Source organism: Cnephaeus nilssonii (assembly GCF_951640355.1).
Source record: "Cnephaeus nilssonii genome assembly, chromosome: 17".
Lineage (NCBI taxonomy): Eukaryota > Metazoa > Chordata > Mammalia > Chiroptera > Vespertilionidae > Cnephaeus > Cnephaeus nilssonii.
In genome coordinates this window covers 9,800,974-9,822,961 of record NC_137088.1, presented here as the reverse complement: position 1 = coordinate 9,822,961, position 21,988 = coordinate 9,800,974, and the positions used below count along the sequence as shown (strand labels likewise).

Genomic DNA, 21,988 nt, shown 5'->3' with positions numbered 1-21,988 from the left:
TGGCGCCCTGCGCCCACCCTCTGTCTGTCCCTCCAAGTCCTTCGGGGCTCTCCCTCCCTCCGGCTCTCTGGCTCTGAGGCGACACGGTGAACCAGGAGTCACAGAGCCGCTCCAGCCTGGAACTTCCCACCCACTCACCTCCCACGTGGCTTGAGCTAAGGTCTCTGAGCATCAGCTCTCAGGTGGAAAGAGGTTCGCCCACCTGCTTTGCACGTTGGCAGGAGCAGCAGTGAAGGCTGCCTGGCAACCCAGGCTTCGGAAGAGTCACCTGCCTCGACCGCAAGCCTACGAAACACCTGGCCTGGGGCTGTAATGCCATCACCCATACAACGGGGGGGGGGGGGGGGGGCCCCTTTCAGGGTCACTGTGAGGGACATGAGTGCTTGGCGCAGGGCCCCTCACTGGGGGATGCTCGGGAAACAGGCTTACAGATAAAAGGATGGTGCTAACGTCACTGCACTCCACAAGGAGCTGCTTCAGCATGAAGGGAGCTCTCCGAGACCTCCCAGGCCCCAGGACCTCCCCCTGTCCGAGTGTCTGGACCAACCCGAAGCTGCACCACCACAGCCAGGCTCTGGGCTGGTCCCCAGGAAGGAGGCCATGGAGCCCCTCTTCCAAAGGACTCCCCCCAGGGCAAGCAAAAAGCTTCGCCATTACATACAGAATGCAGGACACACACACATACACACACATATTTTTTTCCCAGGGAAATATACCAAAATGTAAAGAGGTGTTTCTTCAGGTTGTAAATTTATGACTGTTTTTACTTCTTTGCAGTGTCTGTATTTAAGAAATAATTCTTGTAAGGGCAGGTTAAAAAAAAAAGGGTACAGTAGTCTCAAAAAAAGTTTGAACATGTTTAAGTAGATGGTGTGACGTTAAGCTGTTGGAAAATCAATTCTATGCACACGCACCTATGCGTCCGCAGGCGACCAGCTCACATGCTCGGTCAGCAGGGGCTCGCGGGCATCCTGCTCTAACTCTGGTTCCGACCTGCCAGGCTGTCCCCGGGCTGCCAATCCCCAGCCTCTGCCGACAGTTCCTATCATCCCAAGATGACGAAGTAACGGTACCACCTTCAGAGATGCACTGGCACCAACCCAACAGGCCCACAGAGAACACACAAGCCAAGGGCCCTCAGGCTGCGGCCAACTCCCTGAGAAAGCACGTGATGGTGTCGGCCAAGGAAACTGGCTCCTGGAGGAGTTCGTTTATGAGAAACTAGAGATCACAACTTGTAGTTCTTCAGTTTCAACATTATGAAAAATTTCAAACATGCAGAAAAGTCGAAAGAATCATACAGGAACATCCTCCCCATGTCCGTCCCCCACCCCAATTCTATGACTGTTCACATCAATCAATCCAACTATCCCTCTAATTTTTTGTCGTTGTGGTGGTTAATCCTCACCCAAGGATATTTTTTTCCATTGATTTTTAGAGTGGAAGGGAGCGGGAGAGACAGAGAGAAACATCGATGTGAGGAGACACATCGATTGGTTGCCTCCTAAACATGCCCCGACCAAGGCCGGGGATCGAGCCTGCAACCGAGGTATGTGCCCTTGACCGGAATCGAACCTGGGACGCTTCAGTCCGCAGGCTGATGCTGTATGCACTGAGCCAAACCGGCCAGGGCCCATTTTATTTTTGATGCCTTTCAAAGTAAGTTGCAATTGGACGTCCATTTCACCTTGAACTCTTCCGCCTGCAAATCATTCCCTAGGGTTCCTTATTTCCAAGCAACAAAGGCTGGCTCGTCACACAGCACCGCAGGGCAGACGGGATGGTGCCTCCAAACAACGTGGACATAGCTGCTCACCAACCCAAAGGAAACCACCCCCAGGGGCAACACCAGGGCTTCCCAGCTGAACCTGCTGTAGAAATGTTACTGCAAAGAGCAGAGCCCCGAGGGTCAAGGGCGTGGTCAGCCCTTCCATGGACCGCACGCCAGGGAGGAAAGCGTGAGAAAGCGCCCGAGCGGGTGGGAAGCTGTCCACTCACAGTGAAGACGTGAGCGCGTGTGGTCTGGGGAGTGGGAGCGGAGCGGCTGTCCCACTCCTGCTCGCAAAGCGAATGGCAGAACGGACGGCGTCTCCACGTGGACTCAGACAAGCGCCAGGCCCCCCGGGCTTCCTGCTAAGTTATCTCCCCACGTCAGGCCTTCCTCCCCTCCCGGCAGCCAGCCAGCGACGCGGTCTTCTGGCTTCCTCCTAGGCTGAGGGCTGAGAGCTACTGATTCAGCCCGGCCCCACCCCCACTCGCTCTTGTCCCCGGGCTCGTCCTTCTCCGCTGTCCTTGGGGCTGGCTGACATCCTCTCCCCACGCTGACCGCTGACCGTCTCCCACAGACACAAAGCAGGGAAGGGCCGTCCGTCACGGAGCCAGGAAGGTCCCCCACGGAGCCACGTAGGTGGGGAGCTATTTCGTCCCTGTGGCCTGTGGTAAATGGACAGAAAAGCACCTCGTGGGCAGGAAATAGATCTATTCCTCCTTTGGCAGTAAACGCAACCAGAGTCAATGTCATGTCTTAGGAAACAGTGCGCCTACCAGGCCCGGGCTGGGTCTTCTTCCAGGGAAGGAGCCAGCACCCCTTTCTGACGCCCGCGCCCCAGAAGGGCAGATGCTGTAACGTGCTGAAGGTCACACGGCTGGCAGGTTTGAGAGACCAAACCGGAGCCCTACGTCAAAGGTCCTGTTAGCCCCGTCTGGTTGGCAGGTGTGTCTATTCCAGCCACATGGAAGGGACCCCCCCGAAAATCAGGGTGCTCCTTCCTCACCCCCTGTATCACCTGCCCTGAAAATCCTGTGCTCCGCCTCCTCTCCCCTCCCTCTCCTCTACCATCTGGCACCACCCATCTCACTGTCTCCATAGTTTCGCCTTTTCCAGAATGCCACGCAATTGGAACCATACAGTGTATGTGGCCTTTTCAGACTTGGCTTCTCTCAGTCAGGTGCATTTAAGCTTCCTCCGTGTCTTTTTAAAAAATACGTATTTTTTAAATTGATTTCAGAGAGAAAGGTAGAGGGAGAGAGAGAGAAACATCAGTGATGAGAATCACTGATCGGCTGCCTCCTGCATGCCCCCTACTGGGGATCAAACCCACAACTCAGGCATGTGCCCTGACCGGGAATCCAAATGTGACCTCCTGGTTCGTAGGTTGACGCTCAACGGCTGAGCCACGCCCGCCGGGCCGAGGTCCCTCCATGTCTTTTCATGGCTTGATAGCTCATTTCTTTTTAGTGCTCAATAATATTCCGTCGACCGGATGGACCACACTTGGTTGATCGGGTCACCTACGAAGATGACGACATCTTGGTTGCTCCCAGGTTTTGGCAATTGCGACTACAGCTGCTGTAAACGTTCACGGGTGGGTTTTTGTGTGGACACAGGTTCTCAGTTCCTTTGGGTAAATACCAAGGAGCAAGACTGTGGGACTGGATGGTAAGCACATGGTTAGTTTTATAAGAAACTGCCACAGGGTCTCGCAAAGTGGCTGTATGGGATCCTTTTAGAATATCCCCCCCCCCCCCCCCCGGAAGGACAAGGACGAGGGGCCGCTTCCTGTTTTAAGGGATGGACAGCAGGAGGCAAGAGCCCCAGCGACGCTTCGGGCACTTGCCCCACCTCTCTTGTGGTTTGTGGTTTTCGGCCGGGTGATGCTAGGATTACACGTCTCCTCCCCTCTATCAGAAAGTAAGCTTGCTGAGGGCCGGGCCTACTCTACACTGTGTTCCCTAGCGCACAGTAGGTGCCAAGTAGCACGGAACTCACTCAGAGCCAGAGCTGGGGGAGGGAGGGCGGTCCAGCTTCAGGGAGAGGTAAGAGACGACGCAGAGAGGAAGGCCAGAGGCATGTGCGCAACTGTGGGATGACTCATGTGACCGCGATGAGCCAGCTGGGAGGCGGGGCTGGAGGCACAGAAACGCCAGAGGGGGCCCCTGGGACACGGGAGGGGCTGGGAAGTGACCCTCTGAGCCAGGGAGGGAGGGTGGTGCCCGAGAGGGGAACTGAGAGACACTGCACACCTCGGGCAGCAGGCGGGGCTGGCAGAGAGTCCAGGGCTGTCACCAACCCACGTGGCCCAGGCCTGTGGGCTGCTCCCCGGCTGCACCCCCAGGAAAATAAGGACACCCCCGCCCCCCTTTCCCCCAGGTGGACTGGCTCTCATCCCGAGGCTGCATTTGGGCGGGTCAGGGCCTGGGAAGCTGTCCGGAGCCTTCCACACAGACTTCCATGGGGCAGAGAAGGAAAAACAAGCACCGATGACAAACGCTACTAATACTATGACGTCCTGTAATGCCATGTCCTCTAAGAGCCGGAGCACCGTAACAGGCCTTCCTAAAGCTTCCCAACTCTCCAGAAGTAAACAGGAAGTGTCCCTCCTGAGGGAACGCGGCATTTTATTATTACTGTTGTCACCGCCACCCTGGTTATTGTTTCGGCTCCACATTATCGGCATCGCGGAGATTCGAGCCAGGCTGGCCCGACGCTGCACAGCAGGGGCTGTTGTCAAACTGCTTCAAGGGGGAGAAACTTTTCTCAAAACAAGTATCAGCGAAACCTCAACTATAGGTACCAGGCCAAAGGGAGGCCACCCTACGGTTTGGGTGGGACGGAGACCTCTCTGCCTCCCCTAGTGCCGGGTCCCCGACTGCGGTTCCGAGGAAGATCATGTGAGGACCAATGACACAGCGAAACGGATCGAATGCAGACTCCGCCCAGCCGGGCCTGGGCGGCGCTCCCTGGGAAATGCCTTGTCCCAAGTTGGTATGAAATCATCTCCCGCACCCCCGAGCCAGAACTGAGCGTGGGCTAGGGCCGCGGCACCTTCCCCGCTCCTCGCAGAGGCGGGGTTTACACACAGGGCGCCAGCCACGCAGCCTTCGCGGAGGTGCGGCTGCAGCTCCCGCCTCCTGCCTCCGACAGCGTGAGACCCGGCAGCCCTCCTGCCACTGAACAGCCAGCCAACCTGGGTGATGCCCGCGTCAGCATCTTCTGTTGTCCCGATAAGGACTGAAACAGACAAGCTCCATCAGGCTAGGCGGTAGGTGTGGTCTGTACCCCAGCCCTCGGCTGGGCCCCTCCAGCCACTGCTCCTCTCGCAGGGAGGAAGGATGGCGCCGGACGCTGCCCACCCGTCACTGGACACCCAGGGGCAGCCGCTCTAGCTTGGCCGGCCCGATGCTGCACAGCACGGGGGATCCCACAGCCATCGCCCACCTACTGTGCTGGCAGGGGTTTGTGGGAAAGGCCAGGACATCCGGTCAGCGTTTGGGGGCCGGCTGGGAGGGAGCAGGTCTGCCTGGAACACACCTGAATGAATGAGTCCAGACACAAGTTCAACGAGGCTCTTTCTCAGCTGAGCGGCACAGCCTGTGGCCCTGGGCAGCTCTGGGATCAGCGGGTTCCGGAAGAGGTGCCAGGAGCCTGGGGCAGAGCTGGCAATGACCCCTGCCTCCCATGCAGGGGGCCGCTTCTCAAATGCGGCTGTAGGAATCCGTGGAGATGCCCGCCTCCACCTCCAGGGATAGGTTTCAGTTTGGGGGCGGGGCCAAACCACCGCAGGAGATGCTAAGGGGCGGCCCAGGTTGAGAACCATGGATAACACCACCCCCCACCTGGCACCCGGGCCTCCCTGCCTCTGCCCTCTCTGCCACGCCCCCCGCAGCTCCCAAGACGAGGGGAGAACTCTCGGCAAGCCACAAAGGAAGTACTTAAGGGCATTCTGTGCTCCGGGGTCATTGCGCCAGTCTGTTTTCTTCACTCTGAAACCTGCTCAAAACCAGCCATGGCCTCACTCCATTGCAGTGAGAAAGGAAGGTTCTATCACAACTTCCCAATCGCTGTGAGCTGAGCTGGCCTCGCGGCGGCCCAGGGCACTCCTTCCCTGCCCTCCACTCTCCGAAGGAAGAAAAGACCCCAGGGTATCCCCTGCGAGCCCCGCGCCCCTCCAACTCCTGCAGCCACTGGGCCTGCAGCTTTGGGCTCCCACAATCTGTCCTCCCCTCACTCCGGCCTCTCCGAGCAGAGCCCCACTGGCTTCCTCAGCTCTAATCTGACACAGGAACGGCCCACCCTCTCAGCTCTAATCTGACACAGAAATGGCCCACCTGCATGGGAAGAGATGCGCCGCCTTGCCAGGCGTCACACGCAAAGGCGGGATGCCACCTGTCACTGACTCGCCGGCAAAGACGGAAAACCATCATAGCCGTCCCCGAGGGAAGAGAGAGGGCACTCGGTGCTCTGTTAGCAGAAGCGTAAGTGGACCGCTTTCTGGAAGGCAGTGTGGGGCAACGTGCGGAAGCCTTAGAAACCTTCACGCCGCCCGGCCGGTGTGGCTCAGTGGTTAGGCGTTGGCCTATGAACCAGGAGGTTATGGTTCAATTCCCACGCAGGGCACATGCCCGGGTTGTGGGTTCGATCCTCAGTGTGGGATGTGCAGGAGGCAGCCGATCAGTGATTCTCTCTCATCACTGATGTTTCTCTCTCTCTCCCTCTCCCTTCCTCTCTGAAATCAATCAGAATATATTTTTTAAAAAGATTCACACCATTTGACACGGTGATTTAACAGCCCAGGCTGTGGCACTACAGGATTCTCGTCATTCCCCAAAATCACCGCAGATACGGAGTTCACAAATACCGAGCTGTGGCTGCTAGAGGAAACATAAGGTCAGGTTCCCGCGAGCCTCTGGTCACATGTTCGCCAACCAATCAGTACCTAGCGTTGTTTCGCCTGTGTTTCTGTTAAAAGACACCTTACTTAGTAAATACCGTTGATTTATTAACACTGAGCTCACACCAGCAGCGCTTAATGACTCACGCCTCAATGAAGCTTATGTAACACCCGTGTGTTCTCCGTGAAGACACGTCAGAGCCTTCTCACGCTCAGGAATACTGGGCGGCACTTCAGCGCTGCTCTTAGGTCACAACCAGGAGCACAAAAATGCAAAAAGCCTGGCACCGCACAGACCACAAACGGGACACGTGTTCACCGTCCAGGCCTCAGCCAGAACGTCTGCGGGCAAACTAAAATTTTTCACTGCCCTGGGCATGTCCCCAAACGGTCGCCAAAGAGCTCACTACTGACTTGCAGGTTACAAATACACGTGAACCAGTAGGCAAATTCGCAAAACACAACCTCAGTAATAAGGATCAACTACATACGAATGCCGTGTGAACCCATTTATATTACCTTTTAGGACAGGCAAATGGATAAAGGATGGAAAAGTCAGAACAGTGGCTGCCTGGGGGAGGGACATGACTGGGAAGAGGCGTGAGGGAGCTTTCTGGGGTTGGAAGTTCATCTATACAAAAAATTGTATGTGTGTGTGTGTGTTAAAATATGTTTTTATTGAATTTTTAGAGAGAGAGGAAAGGAGAGGGAGAGGTTGAAACATCGATAAGAGAGAAACAAAATCGATCGGCTACCTCCCGCACGTCCCCCACCGGGGACTAAGCCCCAAACCCAGACATGTGCCCTGACCAGGAATTGAACTGTGGCCTCCTGGTTCCTGGGTCGACGCTCAAACCACGGAGCCACACCAGCCGGGGGCAACTTTCTATATTTTGATAGAAGGGTGGGTTACACGAGTGCATGCATGTCCCAAAACTCCTGGAACTAAACATTTCACTGCATGTAATGTACGTTTTTAAAAAACACAGCCACGAATTCCTTGACACGCCTTCCCTTGAGAGGTGGGGGAGGGCAAATGTCTGGGTTTTGGGCTCGATCCCCAGTGGGGGACGTGTGGGGAGGGCTGGAGCGGTCAGCAGAGGCCTGGCGTGTCCAGTGCGGAGAGGAGACGCCCCCAGCGCAGGGCCGGGTCCATTCTCCCGCCTCATCCTGTGCTCCCTTGGCTCTCGGTCTGGCTCTACACGAGGGCGGAGCGGCCTCTCCCCACACCCCATGCCCACGGTCAGGCCTGGGTAACCTGGGGAGGTGGCAGGCACAGGGAGGCCACGGGCACAGGAGGGGCTGGCGGCTCTAAAACTGACCTCCGTGGCGCACCGACAAAGGGACTCTGTGTAAGCGGGCCACCTGAGCGACCAGCCTCAGCTGCGTCAGAACGGGCCCCGGACAATGGGGTCTTTGGAAGCTGCCGGGAAAGCCGCCCTGACTTGGCCGCCCGCGCCCGCGCCCGCGCCCAGGCAAGACCTCCAGGGCTGGCTGGAGGCGCAGGGTGTGGGCAGCCTGTCAGCTAGGGCCCCAGAGGAGCCGGATCCCAAAGGGCTCTCCCTCCCACCTGACAGGAAACAGCAGTTTTCACTTCTCTAACTGCAGCGGGGGGGCGGGGGGGTGTGTCTCTGGATGCACTGCCCCTACTTGCTGCACAGAGTGTTTTTAAGGTTCTGGAAAATTGGCTCAGCTGCATGACCACCTGCTGGGTCATGCCCCAGGCAGACACCAGCTCAGGGCCCCAGGGTGTCTTCTTCCTCTGTCAGAGCTCACGTGAGCCTCAGTGAGCTCAGGGGAGGGCGGGGGGAGTGATGAGGGTGGCAATCATGAAATCTGTCTCCCCTGGACAAATAACAATGGATTTGGCCCGCCGCCGTCGTGGCTCAGTGGTTGAGCATCGACCGATGAACCAGGGAGATCAGTTAGATTCCCGGTCAGGGCACATGCCCGGGTTGCAGGCTCAATCCCCAGTAGGGGGCGTGCAGGAGGCAGCCAATCCATGATTCTCTCTCATCATTGATGTTTCTCTCACTCTCTCCCTTCCTCTCTCTGAAATCAATAAAAACATATTTGAAATAAACATTTGTGGATTTGAATGAATCAATTGGGGCTGGCTCTCGGATGGGACAAGGTAAAGATGCTTTGCTATTTGGAGAAAATAATCATTGTGCGTGCTCGTACAGTCAGCAGTCCCCACGTGCCACACCCAGTTCCGAGTGCTTCACCCAGCTCCGCCCCATCATCACAGAAAAACACTGCAGGCCATCTGTGCTTTTACATTTGCAAGTAGCCACGCTTAAAAAGTAAAAACAGGTGAAACCAATTTAAAAATATATTTCCTTAGGCCAACATATCCAAAGCATTCTCATTTGAACATAAAGTCAACATAAAAATATTGACGAGCTGTTTACATTCCCCCCGCCCCCCCATACCAAGTCTTCACAATCCAGATCTATTTCACACGGAGAGCACAGCTCAGTTTGGACCGGGCAGCTTTTGTTATTTTTTTAAAAACCTTCACCCGAGGATATTTTTCCCATTGACTTTTTTTTTAGAGAGAGTGGAAGGGAGGGAGGGGAGGACGGGCCCTGGAGACACAACAGTGAACGGGACAGACGCCGCCCTGTCATGGAGCCCACATTCCAGCAGGGGGAGCTAGGCAGTAAGGCTCTGTGTGCAAGGGGAGCCCCACTCATCTTAACTCGGTCCCTGTATACAGCAGGTGCTCCATAAAGGCTGTTGAGGGCATAGGTGATTGGGCTTGGGACTGGATATGATGGTGGACAGAGGTGGGTGAAAGGTCTTGGGAAGGGCAGGGGTGGGGCAGGGGAGAGCCATGGGGACGCAGCAGGAGTCAGTGACCCCCTGGGGTCACGCCCACACCCCCAGCAGCAGAGCTGCGCCCGCCCGGCCAGGCAAGACAGAAACACCAGGCGCACTCAGGTTCCATGCCGCCGACTACAATTCCCTTCTCCTCAAAATGCGGCAGGTCCCAAGGCGCACAGGGAACGGGACTTCTCGTGTACGAACTTTGAGGTTCAGCACCTCCACGTTCAGCTTCCACGGGCCCACCTACCACACACAGCCACATCACCCCAGTCCTCGCCAAGGAAGCTCGTCTTCACCTGTGACACGCATCAGGGTCCGACTGAGGTCAGCCCAGGGCGTCAGAGCTGAGCATGTCACGGAGATATTACCGTATTTTCCGGCGTATAAGACGACTGAGCGTATAAGATTTTCCTGGGTTAAAAAGTCATCTTTATACGCCGGAAAATACGGTAGTCCAATATATCTAATCCATTATATCTAATCCCATCAATATAGTCCAATATACTGTTTTTTCCGGCATATAAAACGACTTTTTAACCCAGGAAAATCTTATACGCCCAGTCGTCTTATACGCCAGAAAGTACGGTACGTGTGGCATTCACTGTGTCTCGGCCCACTGCGGCTAAGCCAACACTTCCAATTTTTATTCTGATTGCCTAACGTTATAAATACACACCATAATTCATTCATTCAACAAACACTCTGAGTCACTTCTATAGACCAGGCCTTGCGTCTTGTATTTTGAATCTTATCACTAATTCAGTGTTTGGTTTTATGGCCTCATTTTCCTCACTTCTTAAGAACTTCTTTATCAGAGAGCTTAAATTCCCCCCCAAAGGAATGTAGTTCTGATTCCATGAGCCAGGCCAACGATGAGCAAGCGTTTATTGGTGGGAGAAGGGCGCTTCTGAGTCACCCTGGCTGGGACACGATGATCTTAGGGAGGGACCTGGCGGGCCAAATAAAAAAAAGTGCCTGCCATCATCGCCAGCCACTCGCCTGCCGCCCAGGGCGTGCCCATTTACACACGGGTGTTTCACGCCCTCGCCACCCCAGGCTTCTCTCCATTCTGTTGCTGGCTACTCTTCCAAGTTCAACGGACACACACGCCCCACACACAGGGTCTGAAGCAGGTCCCAAACACGGTCACCCACAGCCCTCAATCCCGCAGCATGGGAAAGCAAACAGAACTGTAACGAGCACCGGACGCCCACTCCGCATACGGGGAGGAAAGGGAGGGCAGGAGAGGTGCCCCGGCTGGCACAGCTGCAGCTTGCTCGCCTGCTGCCCGCAAGGCCAAGGTGAAGACAGCTCTGTCAGCAAACGCCCTGGAGCCCGGCCACGGCCGCTGCCAGCTGGACCGCCCGAAAGCCTTCTCTTTCTAAATCCATACCTACGGCATCATCAGGGAGCAATGCGAACTGAGGTGGGGGGGCGGGGGGGGCGGGGCAGAGCAGGTGACATGTCAGCAGATGCAAAACCTCCACCTGGCCCCTGGGCCAGCGCTCACCCTCCTGTGAGCAAACAGGGCCACACGTGGGCTCCATCCACGGACAGGTAACTGTCAGCTCAGCTGACAGGCGGCTCCAGAGAACAAAGGAGCTTCGGGAGACAAATGGCAAATCCGCTACTGCCTCGTCACGCTGAAATGACCGTGTCATGCGCTGTCCAGCCCAGAGCCCGCTGTGATGCACGTCCACCCCGACTCAGGGCCTGTGCTACAAAGGGGTGCCGTGCCCACTCGGTCCTCAAATGACCTGGGTCTCTGCACCCCTGGGATCAGCTGCAGGGAGACCCAAGCTAAACTCAAGTCCCCTTCTTTTGAATGACAGACAGCATCATGGCAGGCTTCCAGAATGTTCTATATGCCACAAATACATGCTTTTTTTGGGAGGAAGATAGAGACCTCTGATAGGCTCCCCAACAGACTTCCAGTAACCGGGGAGTAAGCAGTCCTGGCCCTTCCCCGGGGACACCCACGGACGAGTCACAGAACAAGAGGGAGAGGAAGGAGCAGGGCCAAGTCTAAATTCGTGGCTCTCAAAACCTAAAATAACCTGGCCACGGATCCGCAAAGCATTCCCTTTGGAACACTCGGGCAGAAAGTCTCCAGCCTTCCACACTGACCCTGAGACCTGTGTCCAGCTGGCGTCCCTGGGAGGGGACACATGAAATACAAAACCTGGAGCAGATATAAATATTTGCTGGCAAGTGCCTCCCTGCCGGTGACGCGCCTTGGAGACCTCGCGGCCCGCCTCGTTTTAGGGTAAGGTTTCTGTTCGGTGTGCCAGATGGCCTCCCAGCATCGTTCCAGCCCATGTTTGGGTTCATTGTCTTTGCACGTAGCCTGGGGTTGATACCGACCCTTAGACCAAAGCATCAGAACTGTCCCCAAGAATCGCGTGGGCTGGCACCCCCCCCCATCCTTGCCCACAACACTTGGGGGAGTCACACAAGCACCACGAGGGCATGCCCCCTTGCCCTCACCCACACCCTTCAGAGGAGCATGAGAAGTCAGGGACCTGAGGGGCTGTGGGCAGTCAAGGCCACGGTGTAGCACCTGTATGGGCCCCTGACCTCCAGGGCTCCATCACCACCCTACAGCTCCAAGCGTGGGACCCAGCTCCTCCAGCCAGCTCGGGCGCCCCTCTACGCCATGCCTTCCTTGTTGCTCCACAGAGGAATGGGGGAGGCTTCAGCCCTGACCCACTTGTGGCCACAGACCCCCCTGAAGTCCCTTGGTCAGGAAGCCGCTGTGCTCCCAGGAACTGAGGGGCAGCGGGCACAGTGGCCAAGACCTCGGGCTCAGCAGCCACACTCAGCACAGCTCCTTAGTAAATGCGTTAGGGGGGTTACCTCAGTGTGCCCATCTATAAAATGGGGATAATGAAACAGGGTCATTGGGAGGATTAAACAACTTAATGCACGTGAGATGATTTGCAAAGTGCCTGGCACAGAGCAGCTGTTCAACAGATTTTAGCAAAACGATCTCAGAGCCAGGACCCCAGCTAAAAACCCCTTCGCCCTCCCCTTCACACCCTAACGGAAGCCCCTCCATCCCTTCAACAGACATCCACTGAGCCCCCACATTGTGGGGCCCCGACAGTGCCGGGCCCCAGCCACTGCCCGTGTCCGATGGCCCAGACTGAGACCCAGCACCACTGAGGGCATGACAGGAGTCCACGGAGGGGGCTTGGGACACGCCAGCAAAAACAAGGTCACTGAGCCCCACAGCCGGTGCTCGCAGCTGCTCCCCGCACTGAGGACCCCAAGTTCAAGTAGAATAAGAGTCTCAAAAGGCCGCTGGGGAGGCGACCATGGCCACACAGTGGGCCCATGTTTGTTCCTTTCTCATCTCACTTTCATCAGACGCACTCTGCAGAGCACACTGGCCTCTCGCTCAGAAAACGCTTCTACTCGGGCCAGAGGGCCAAGAAGCACAGCCCAGGACGCAGGACGCAGCCCGCAGCCCACATCCCGCCAGGTCCCACATCCCGCCAGGTCCCACATCCCGCCAGGCTCCGGCTGCTCCTCTGCACCGGGAACTTTCTGTGGAAATCCTCATGCTTCTCGTTTTAACTGTAACTGTATGTATTCCCAGACCATCTACAGTGCAAGTGATTACCACTTACAATTGAAAGTGTAACTGCATGCCCTAACCGGTTTGGCTCAGTGGATAGAGCGTCGGCCTGCGGACTGAAGGGTCCCAGGTTCGATTCCGGTCAAGGGCATGTAACTTGGTTGCGGGCACATCCCCAGTAGGGAGTGTGCAGAAGGCAGCTGATCAATGTTTCTCTCTCATCAATGTTTCTAACTCTCTATCCCTCTCCCTTCCTCTCTGTAAAAAATCAACAATATATATATATATAAAAAGAAAGTATAACTGCATTAAAAAAAATAAAATAAAAAAGTGGTTTTTGATCCTGTAGAGGCCAGGAAGGGGGGCGGTTCTGTGCAGCTCCCAGCTGCCGCCCGGCTCCTGATCTTCAGGTCAGCTGAAAACTAGTCACTCAACTGCACCCCAACCCAGAGCCGCTGGACTTCAGGCCAGAAGCGGGCAGCCCAGCGCAGAGAAAGCAGCTTGCCCAATGCCACACCGGGGCTGTGGGTGGGGCAGAGCCCAGGACACCTGGCTCCCGCACTCCCCAGTGCCTGCCCTGCTCCCGCAGTTCCGTCTCCCGTGCAGGAGCCCTACGTCAACACGTGCGAAGAAATACAACTGAGAAACAAACCTCTGGCGAGAATGGCCTTGTCTGAGGTCAGTTTCGGCTCCCGATTGCTAAGGAGAGCAGGAGAAACAGATGGAAACACAGATTCTTTCCTGGTCCCGAGGGAGCACGGCGGGAACACCATCCCGAGGAGGGAGGACTTCAGGGAGGCGCCGTGGGAAACCGGTGTCAGGACCCGCCGGTGCTGCAGCCGGAGACCGCGGCCCCCAGGGGACCGCAGGGGTGGGAGCACCGTGCTGGCCAGAGGACGTTGCCTGGGGAAGGGCAAGGGCAAGAACCCCGTGGTGGGAAGGAACACAAGGTCAGGGGTCAGCTGGTGTGACGGGAGCCGAGAGCAATGGGCTGGGGCACAGCCACGGCAGGAGAACCACGGGGTCACCGCCGAATGCAACGGCCTGGGCCTGACCCTCTCGCGGCCCTCCCGGCAGCACTGGTGCTGAGAGCGCGGGGCCCTGACCGAACCCTCCTGAACGAGATGCGGGCGGTGACCATCCTCGCCCTGAAACCTCTGAAGAGCCATACCACAGAGATGGCAGAAAGGGATGGGGCGAGAGGATGATGGGAAGCCCGTTCCTTAGGAGAACACAGGGGACCAGGGGTGTCCGAGCCCTGACCACTGACCACACAGGAGCAGCCTCAGGACAGAGCGAGCTGGACAGCGCAGTGGGCGGCGATGGAGCTGGCCACGCTGGCGTCCCAGGTTCCTTGCTATCCACAGCCCATCGGCACTCTGACCCCCACACGCTGCCGTTCATCCCCAAACCGGCCATGGAACGTTTTTAAATTCGCTTAAGGTTTTAGAAGTTACTTCAGGACGTCAACCAAGGTACACGCTTGTTTAAAACCTTCGGAAGTCACGGCGATGGTTATCTTTCAAGAGTGACGACGTTTGGCTCAGTGGATAGAGTGTCAGCCTGCGGACTAAAGGGTCCCAGGTTCGATTCCGGTCAAGGGCATGTACCTTGGTTGCGGGCACATCCCCAGTAGGGGGTGTGCAAGAGGCAGCTGATCGATGTTTCTCTCTCATCGATGTTTCTAACTCTCTGTCCCTCTCCCTTCCTCTCTGTAAAAAATCAATAAAATATATTTAAAAAAATAAAAAGTTTTTTAAAAAAGTTACGATGATTGTAAGGGCGCAGGTACGAGGGTTTCCTGGGTGCTGGTGTTGATCTGGGTGCAGGTAACGTGGGTGTGTCCACTGGGTGAGCATCTACAATATGTGTCTATTATCCACCAATAGGAAGTTAAAAGACACATGTCCTCCTGATTTTGAGGGGAAGGTTGCCAGATCTACTAAAAAAATGCACAGGCTCCAATTTCTAAAGGAGTGGGTGTCCCACAGCCCAGGGGTGCACCGCAGGGCTAGACAGGCAGGGCTGGAGTCCTGGGTGCCACTGACAACCGTCACCCGGAGGACCAGGAATTTACCCCCATGGCAACGCACGCCTGGATCCCGGCGATGATGGCCCGATGTCTCCAGAAGGAATTCGGGCGCATTCCAAGGCGATGGCCCCCCCCCCCCCCCCCCCCCGTCACGCCAGCTGCTCAGACGGTGCCTGAGGGCCGATAAGCTTGTGCCGCCTCCACTTCAGCACAGGTTCAGGTGTGCTGACCTGCCTGGCATTTGGGGGTAACTGGGGTCACCCAGGCCTGCTGGAGCTCTCTGTCCACCCGCGCCTCCCCCTCTCTCCGCAGGTGAGGTCCCGGGAAGCCCCCTGCACGCCAGCCTCTGCCCCAGAGGCAGCTTCCCGGAGACGCAGCCTGGGACAGGCGGCTCAGTGTCCTTTCTCCTTAGGAAGGAGGAGAGGCCCCGTGCGGGGAAGACGAACGTGCGGAGGAAAAGGCGGGAAAGATTGCACAAGAGCACCCCGTCCTCCTCACGTCCTCTGCACTGTAAACAGTGGTGCTTAAACAGAAGCCAGAAGCCACATGGCACCGGGCGGCTTCCCCCCAGAGCGGGGCCGGGAAGGCGGGGAACCCGAGGACGTCCTCCTCCAGCATCCAGTCTGTCCTGAACTCTCTCCTCGTGGACAGAAGGACACAAGAGACCACAAAGGACTCCTGGAGAAGGACAAGGGGGCGAAGAAACGCCCCGTCGGACCAGGTTGTCATAAGTCCACAAGAACAGCCACAGAAAGTGCCAGAAGAATCCGCGGTGACCACTGATCAATAACTGGAAACCCAGGTGTCCTCAGACTCAGTGTTCTCAAAAGGTGGGGGCAGGGATTCCCGAGTTCATCCCCAATGTCAAGTACCCCCAGGACACCTGCGTGTGCCCCAGGAAGGGCCTCCGTAACTACCCCCTCCCCCCCGCTTTGCTCTGCTTCTGGCTAGAACAACATCGACTGATCGCGACAGTCGCCTTACCCCGACTCTCTGGCCAGAGCCGTGTCTGTCGCTATCCTTCTATGTGAAGTACAAGCTCATCGTTCTTTAACAACTGCAGTGCGCGGGCAGACCAAGTCTTTCCAGACACCACATCTGGGGAAGGGAGGGTGTCTGTGTGGCGAGCCCCTCGGCTGGTCCAGCCTCCTTGTCCCACAGATGGGGGAGGCATGGAGGAGAGCAGGGTTCGCTCAAGGCCCCACGGTGGGGGTGGGGGGTGGGGGGGCCTGGGCCCAGAGCCGACGGCCAGATGCTCAGAGGACGGACGGCCTATGCCACACGGCCAGTCACACAGAGCGACGGGAGCTGCCACCGGGCATGGGCAGGCCCTCTCCTCCCTGCTGGGCAGCCGGGTTCCCGGCACAGGCTCCACAGAGAGCCACCAGGCGGTACCGGAAGGGCACACGGCCCCCAGCCCCCAGCCCCACCCCCGGGAGTTTATCCCACAGCTCCGCGTGCACCTCGCAGATGGCCCCTTTTAAAGGCCCGCCAGGGAGGGGGCTGCTTACGTGAGCCGGGGCACATCCCCATGGCGCCGACTGAGCCAACGCCACACGTGCCAATACGGGACCACTGCCAACACACACGGCTCAGGGGCAAAGGCAAAAAGCAGGTGACAGCATGCACCACCGTCACGAGATACATGTTTCCATTCTACTCGAGACACCCAACCAGAAACAGGGGAGGAAAGAGGATGAAGAATTCACTGTATGTATCTTTATGCCTTTTGAACTTTCTACATGTGAATAATGCCAACAGTTCCCTTCACATGAACTATGCAGAACAGGTAAATCTAGACAGAGAGCAGCGTGGTGGCTCGGGGGGCTGGGAGAGAGGGGCAGAGGGGAAGCAACAGCTTTACGGGGGGCAGGGCCTCCTTTGGGGTGATGAAATGTTTGGGAACTAGGGAGAGGTGGCGGTTGCACAACATTGTGAATGTACTAAATGCCACCGACGTGTTCCCTTTAAAATGACTTTGTTATGTAAGGTTCACCCCAATTTTGAAAAAGCCATAAAAAAATGAATGAATGGCCGAAACCCGTTTGGCTCAGTGGATAGAGCATCGGCCTGCGGACTGAAAGGTCCTGGGTTCGATTTCGGTCAAGGGCATGTACCTTAGTTGCAGGCACATCCCCAGTGGGGAGTGTGCAGGAGGCAGCTGATCGATGTTTCTCTCTCATCGATGTTTCTAGCTCTCTATCCCTCTCCCTTCCTCTCTGTAAAAAATCAATAAAATATATTTAAAAAAAAAAAGAATGAATGAGTGGGGTTCTCAGAGGTGACCTTGGGGGGCAGCTTGGCAATGCTGTGAGAGGCACGGCCCTGACGGCTGAGTGGGGGGGCTCCCATCCCACCACACCGGCACCACCTAGGAGACCTCGGGGATGTAATGGAGCCTCGCTGAGCTTCGGTCTCCTCCTCAGTGCGGTGAGCATAACCACAGAGCCTGCGTCCAAGCGTGGCTGTGACGAGTAAATTAAAGAGTCCACGTCAAGTGTCTGGCCCAGCCCAGGCCCCAGGGCCTCTGCTCCTGCTGTCTGCCCGCCGAGCACGCCCTCTCCCTGGGCAGACGAGTGGCCCGCTCCCTGGCCTCCCTCACGTCTCTGCTCCAATGCCTCCATCTGGATGGGACCTTCTCTGACCACCTGATGGAAAACTGGAGCCCTCCCTGCCCTGCGGCTCCTCTCCCTCCTCTCCCAGAACCGGCTTTTTTATTTTGTTCACGTCCTGTCTCCTCTACTGCACCGTCCTCTGGGGGAGGCAGTTTCTGTCTGTCCCTGTCTCTCTGGGACCCAGGGGAGACGCTCAGTAAGTACGCGTTGAATGAACGAAGGGTGTTCACTACTATGCCCGCTCTGATCCCGGGGGTCATCCTGCCTCCCTGAAAAAAGAAAACTGTTGTCTTGTGGTTTAAGCAGCTTGAAACAAAAGAACCAAGCCAAAGTCTAAATTTAAAAACCCACAACAGTTCCAGCTCAGCACTAGCCCCCAAAGGGAGCCATCTGCGGAGAAGAGACAGTTCTCAGGGAGATGATGCTACGTGCTCGAAAACAGAAACCACCAAAAGTCACCCAGCGCGGTGTGACGTGACGTGGTCACCGCGAGGCTCTCAGGAGCAAGAACACAGTGCCAGCCCGGCCGGCGTGGCTCAGTGGTTGAGCATCGACCTATGAACCAGGAGGTCACGGTTCGATTCCCAGTCAGGGCACACGCCCAGGTGGGCTGGATCTCCAGTGTTGGGGCGTGCAGGAGGCAGCCTATCAATGATTCTCTCTCATCGTTGATGTTTCTCTCTCTCTCCCTCTCCCTCCCTCTCTGAAATCAATAAAATAAAAAAAAAAAAATAAAAAAGGAACATAGTGTCACCATGGGAGCCTGGGACTCAATACCCACCTTGGGACAGAATCGTCCATTCACAGATACCAGAGAGGTTGGGAGCAGCCAGCCTCCCCCACACACACCCCCAGGGCCTCCCCTGCCCCCGCTGTCCACTCGGCAGGCGGTCTCCCCAGTGGGACTCGGCTTCCCAGGGCTCTCAGGCCTCAGGGGGAGAAACTGTGACCCCAAGAATCCAGAGTTCAAAAATGAAAAACAAAAAAACAAAAACAACCCTCAAACTCTTCCAAAAATAGGCTCTTTCAATTAGGTCCCCTCTGAGCCGCCACAGCCTTACTCCACAGCTTCCCGCGGCCTCCAAGCCCTGGGCGGAGAGAGAGCCGGAGCCAGCAGTCTCCCAGAGCGTGTGGGTTTCAAAAGAGCACAAAGCAAAACCTGCAAGTTTGAGCAAAACCAGAAAGGAGCATCTTCCATCCCATTGTCAGCAATCTGCGGGCGGTCGGGAACCCGGGTGGAAGTGGGGGGCTGAGTCAGGAGGCAGCTCGTCCGCGGGTCTCAAATTTCCTCGAATGTCAGGCTCACTCAGCTGGCTTGTGAACATGCTGATGGCGGGTCTCACCCCAACTTCTGATGTAGTAGGTTTGGGGTGGCACCCTATAATTTACATCTCTAACCCATCCTCAGGGGAAGGGCTAGAGAAAGAACCATGCTCTAGAACAAATACTTTCATGTTAGTGTGACACCTGCCTCAACTACACACAGTACTTGCAGACACACACACACACACACACACACACACACACACACGGCCTTACAAAGCTCCTGCCTGACCACTGGTCCTCAAATAGCCAGACCTGCCTGGCCCAGCCAACTACTGAGGCACCGCTCAGGGGCAGGGGGACCTAAGACAGCCGCTCCCATTCAAGTCTAAATGAGCCCGTCAGTGTAAGGCCCGAGGGCACGCCCGAAACCCTTGAAACCCAAAGTCACAGCATTTCTCTTTTTTGAAAGCAGTCACAAGCGATCCCACCCGGCTTCGCCCTATGCACATGGGTAACTCCCAGCTGCAAGATCCGCTTTCTGCCAGGGGGATGCTTTCAAGTTTCTGAATCAGAAGTAGCTGAAAGAGGAAGCAAAAAAAAAAAAAAAAAAGGACAGGCCACTCACGGAGAGCTACAGCATCCCTGGTGGCAACCCCATCACCCACTGCGGGCGACGCCACGGGCCTCTCACTCACCAAAGTAATCGGCCTTCGGATGAGCATCCATCTCCCGCTCCAGACGCTGGGTGAGGGCTTCTAATTTCAGTTCGGCAGTCGAGGGCCCAAGCTCGGGACCCGGCGTGAGGGTCTGGCAGGGCAGCCTCACTCTGTGGGGGTTGGGGCTCTCTGGGAGCACAGACCCCAGGCCACCCTCAGAAGACCAGCCAGGGGGACCTTCTTTGCAAGATAACTCAAGTGGGGTGGACATCACTGGATGGACACGACTGATGGGGCTGAGCTTGGGACCAGTGCCAGGGTCTGTGCAGCCAGGCTTGGGACCCAGCCCAGGGGCGGCATCCAGCTGCAAACTGTCCATGCTGGCTGGCAAAGATGATGGCCCAGAACTAGAAAGGTAGGATTTGGGCCCGTCCTGGAACCAGGACTGCGGGTGCGCGTTTGGTTTGGGCATCATGCCTGAAACCTCACTCCGTGCCCCCGAGTTTGTTTTTGGAAGAGCTCCTTGACTGGGGCAGCCCCCTGAAAAAGGGGTTCTGGGCTGAGTGGGCCCCAGGAGGGCCCCGTTCTCCAGGCCTGGGGAGGGAGGGCCAGGGCGCGCCCACTGGGAGGAGGCAGTGGTCCAAAGACCCGCTGGCTTCTCACTGCTGCGGCCGTTACTCCCACCGTTCTGGCCGCTCTCAAATGACCGGCTGGAGCTTGGGGAGAGCTGCGGCTGGTACAGGTAAGGGTCCCTGGAGGGTGTGGGTGGTGATGGGTCACCGCCTGGGGCGCCAGGCCACCCGGTCCCTCCACCCAGCCTGATGCCGGGAGACACTCCGGGTTCTTCACCCCACTTGGGGCTTGCCAAGGAGAGGTTGTCATAATAGTCTCCATGGGTGAGGCAAGAAGGGTCCTCGCAGGGGCTCAGCCCGTGGGCGGCAGACATCTCCGAACCGGCCAGGCTCTCCTTGGAACCACAGTCCTGGCTGCCAGGCCTTGTGTGGACATACGGCCTGGCCTTTTGCTCCTGGGCCGGGAACAAGGGCTGCCCAGCAGCGACGGTGGTGGCTGTCCCAGGAGCTCCTGTCGAGGCAGCCAGAGGGGGCTTGGCAGCGCCGTCCAGGGTCAGCCTACTGCCCGCACCAGCTTCCCGATGGGCCTGCAGGCCTGGGCGGCCCCCGCCGTTGACAGGCCCGCGGCCGGCCCGGGGCAGGGTCTCCTCCTGCAGGAGCTGCTGCTGCTGCTGGAGGTGGATCTTGGCCATCTTGGTGGCAAACACCCGGCGTGTCTCCTCAAACTCCGGGTTGTTGCCTGCGCCCTTGTCCACTCGGAAGAGTCCATCCTTGGAAGCCTCGTACATGTTCAGGTCCTCGATGAATTTACTGGCCTCCAGGCCTAAGTCCTGGTACTTGTCCATCTTGCTGACGGGTGTGGAGGCCTAGGCCAGGCGCCGGGTAGTGTGTGTGTGTGTTGGAGGGGGCGGCCAAGAACAGGGGGGCTCAAGTCCAGCCCAGAACAAGTAAAACCCTCCACCTGCCCAAAGTGAGAGTCATGACCCCAGGCCTTAGAGTCCAGCCCAAGTCGAGGCCTCAAGGCCAGAGGCACCAAGTTCTCCTGCAACTTCTTTTCCCCTCGGAAGTGTCCACGTGGGATCAGATGGTGGCGCTTCCCTGTCCCAGCTTACTCTGCGCTTTCTCTTTCTCAAATCATAAAAGGAAAAAGAATAGGAGGAAAAAAAAAAGTCACATCCTCTGTAACCAAACTCGGAAACGCACAAGGCAGCAGCCGCGGAAGGGTCCGGGGTGCAGCGGTTCAGCCAGAGTGTAGAGGCCGCCAGACGCGCGGCCGGAGGCGCAGGTAAGTCCTGGGCGCTGGGTCCCCCGCGGCTTCCCGGGCGGCCGCGGGGCTGGGATCCCGCCCGCGCCGAGCAGGAGCGGCCCCCGCGCACGGCCGGCCGGGCGGCGGGAAGTTCTCCGCGGCCGGGGCGGGCGGCCTATTGTCCGATCGATCGCGGCGGAGGCGGCTGGACGCGCGCGGGCCGAGGGCGGCGGGACGCGGAAGTGAGTGCGCCGGACGCCGTCCCCTCGCTCAGTCGCCAGCCCGGCACGTCCCGGGCCTGCAGGGGGCGGGGGCGGGGGAGGTGGCCACGGGGCGGGGGCGCGGCGGAGGGCGGGGCCGGCGGCGGAGGGCGGGCGCCCGGGGCAGGTCTACAGCCCGCAACGTGGCCCCTCGCCCGTCCCGCACGGGCTGCGGAGCCCCGAAGTGTGTTTGGCACTTCGGCCCGCGCTCCAGCGCCGCGATTGCGCGGGGTTTTCCTGCTGCCTCCGCCGCCCCCT

The 21,988-nt window shown here is 57.5% G+C and overlaps 1 protein-coding gene across 1 annotated transcript in view; it reads right to left on the bottom strand.

The window, feature by feature from the left end:
• Positions 1-21,760, bottom strand: part of LIMD1 (LIM domain containing 1) — a 44,672-nt gene extending 22,912 nt beyond the window's left edge. Inside the window, exon 1 of the mRNA XM_079795258.1 lies at positions 19,692-21,760. Coding sequence (XP_079651384.1) covers positions 19,692-21,069 — 1,378 coding nt within the window. The 5' untranslated portion in view covers positions 21,070-21,760. The remainder of the gene's footprint in view (positions 1-19,691) is intronic.
• Positions 21,761-21,988: the final 228 nt, after the last annotated feature.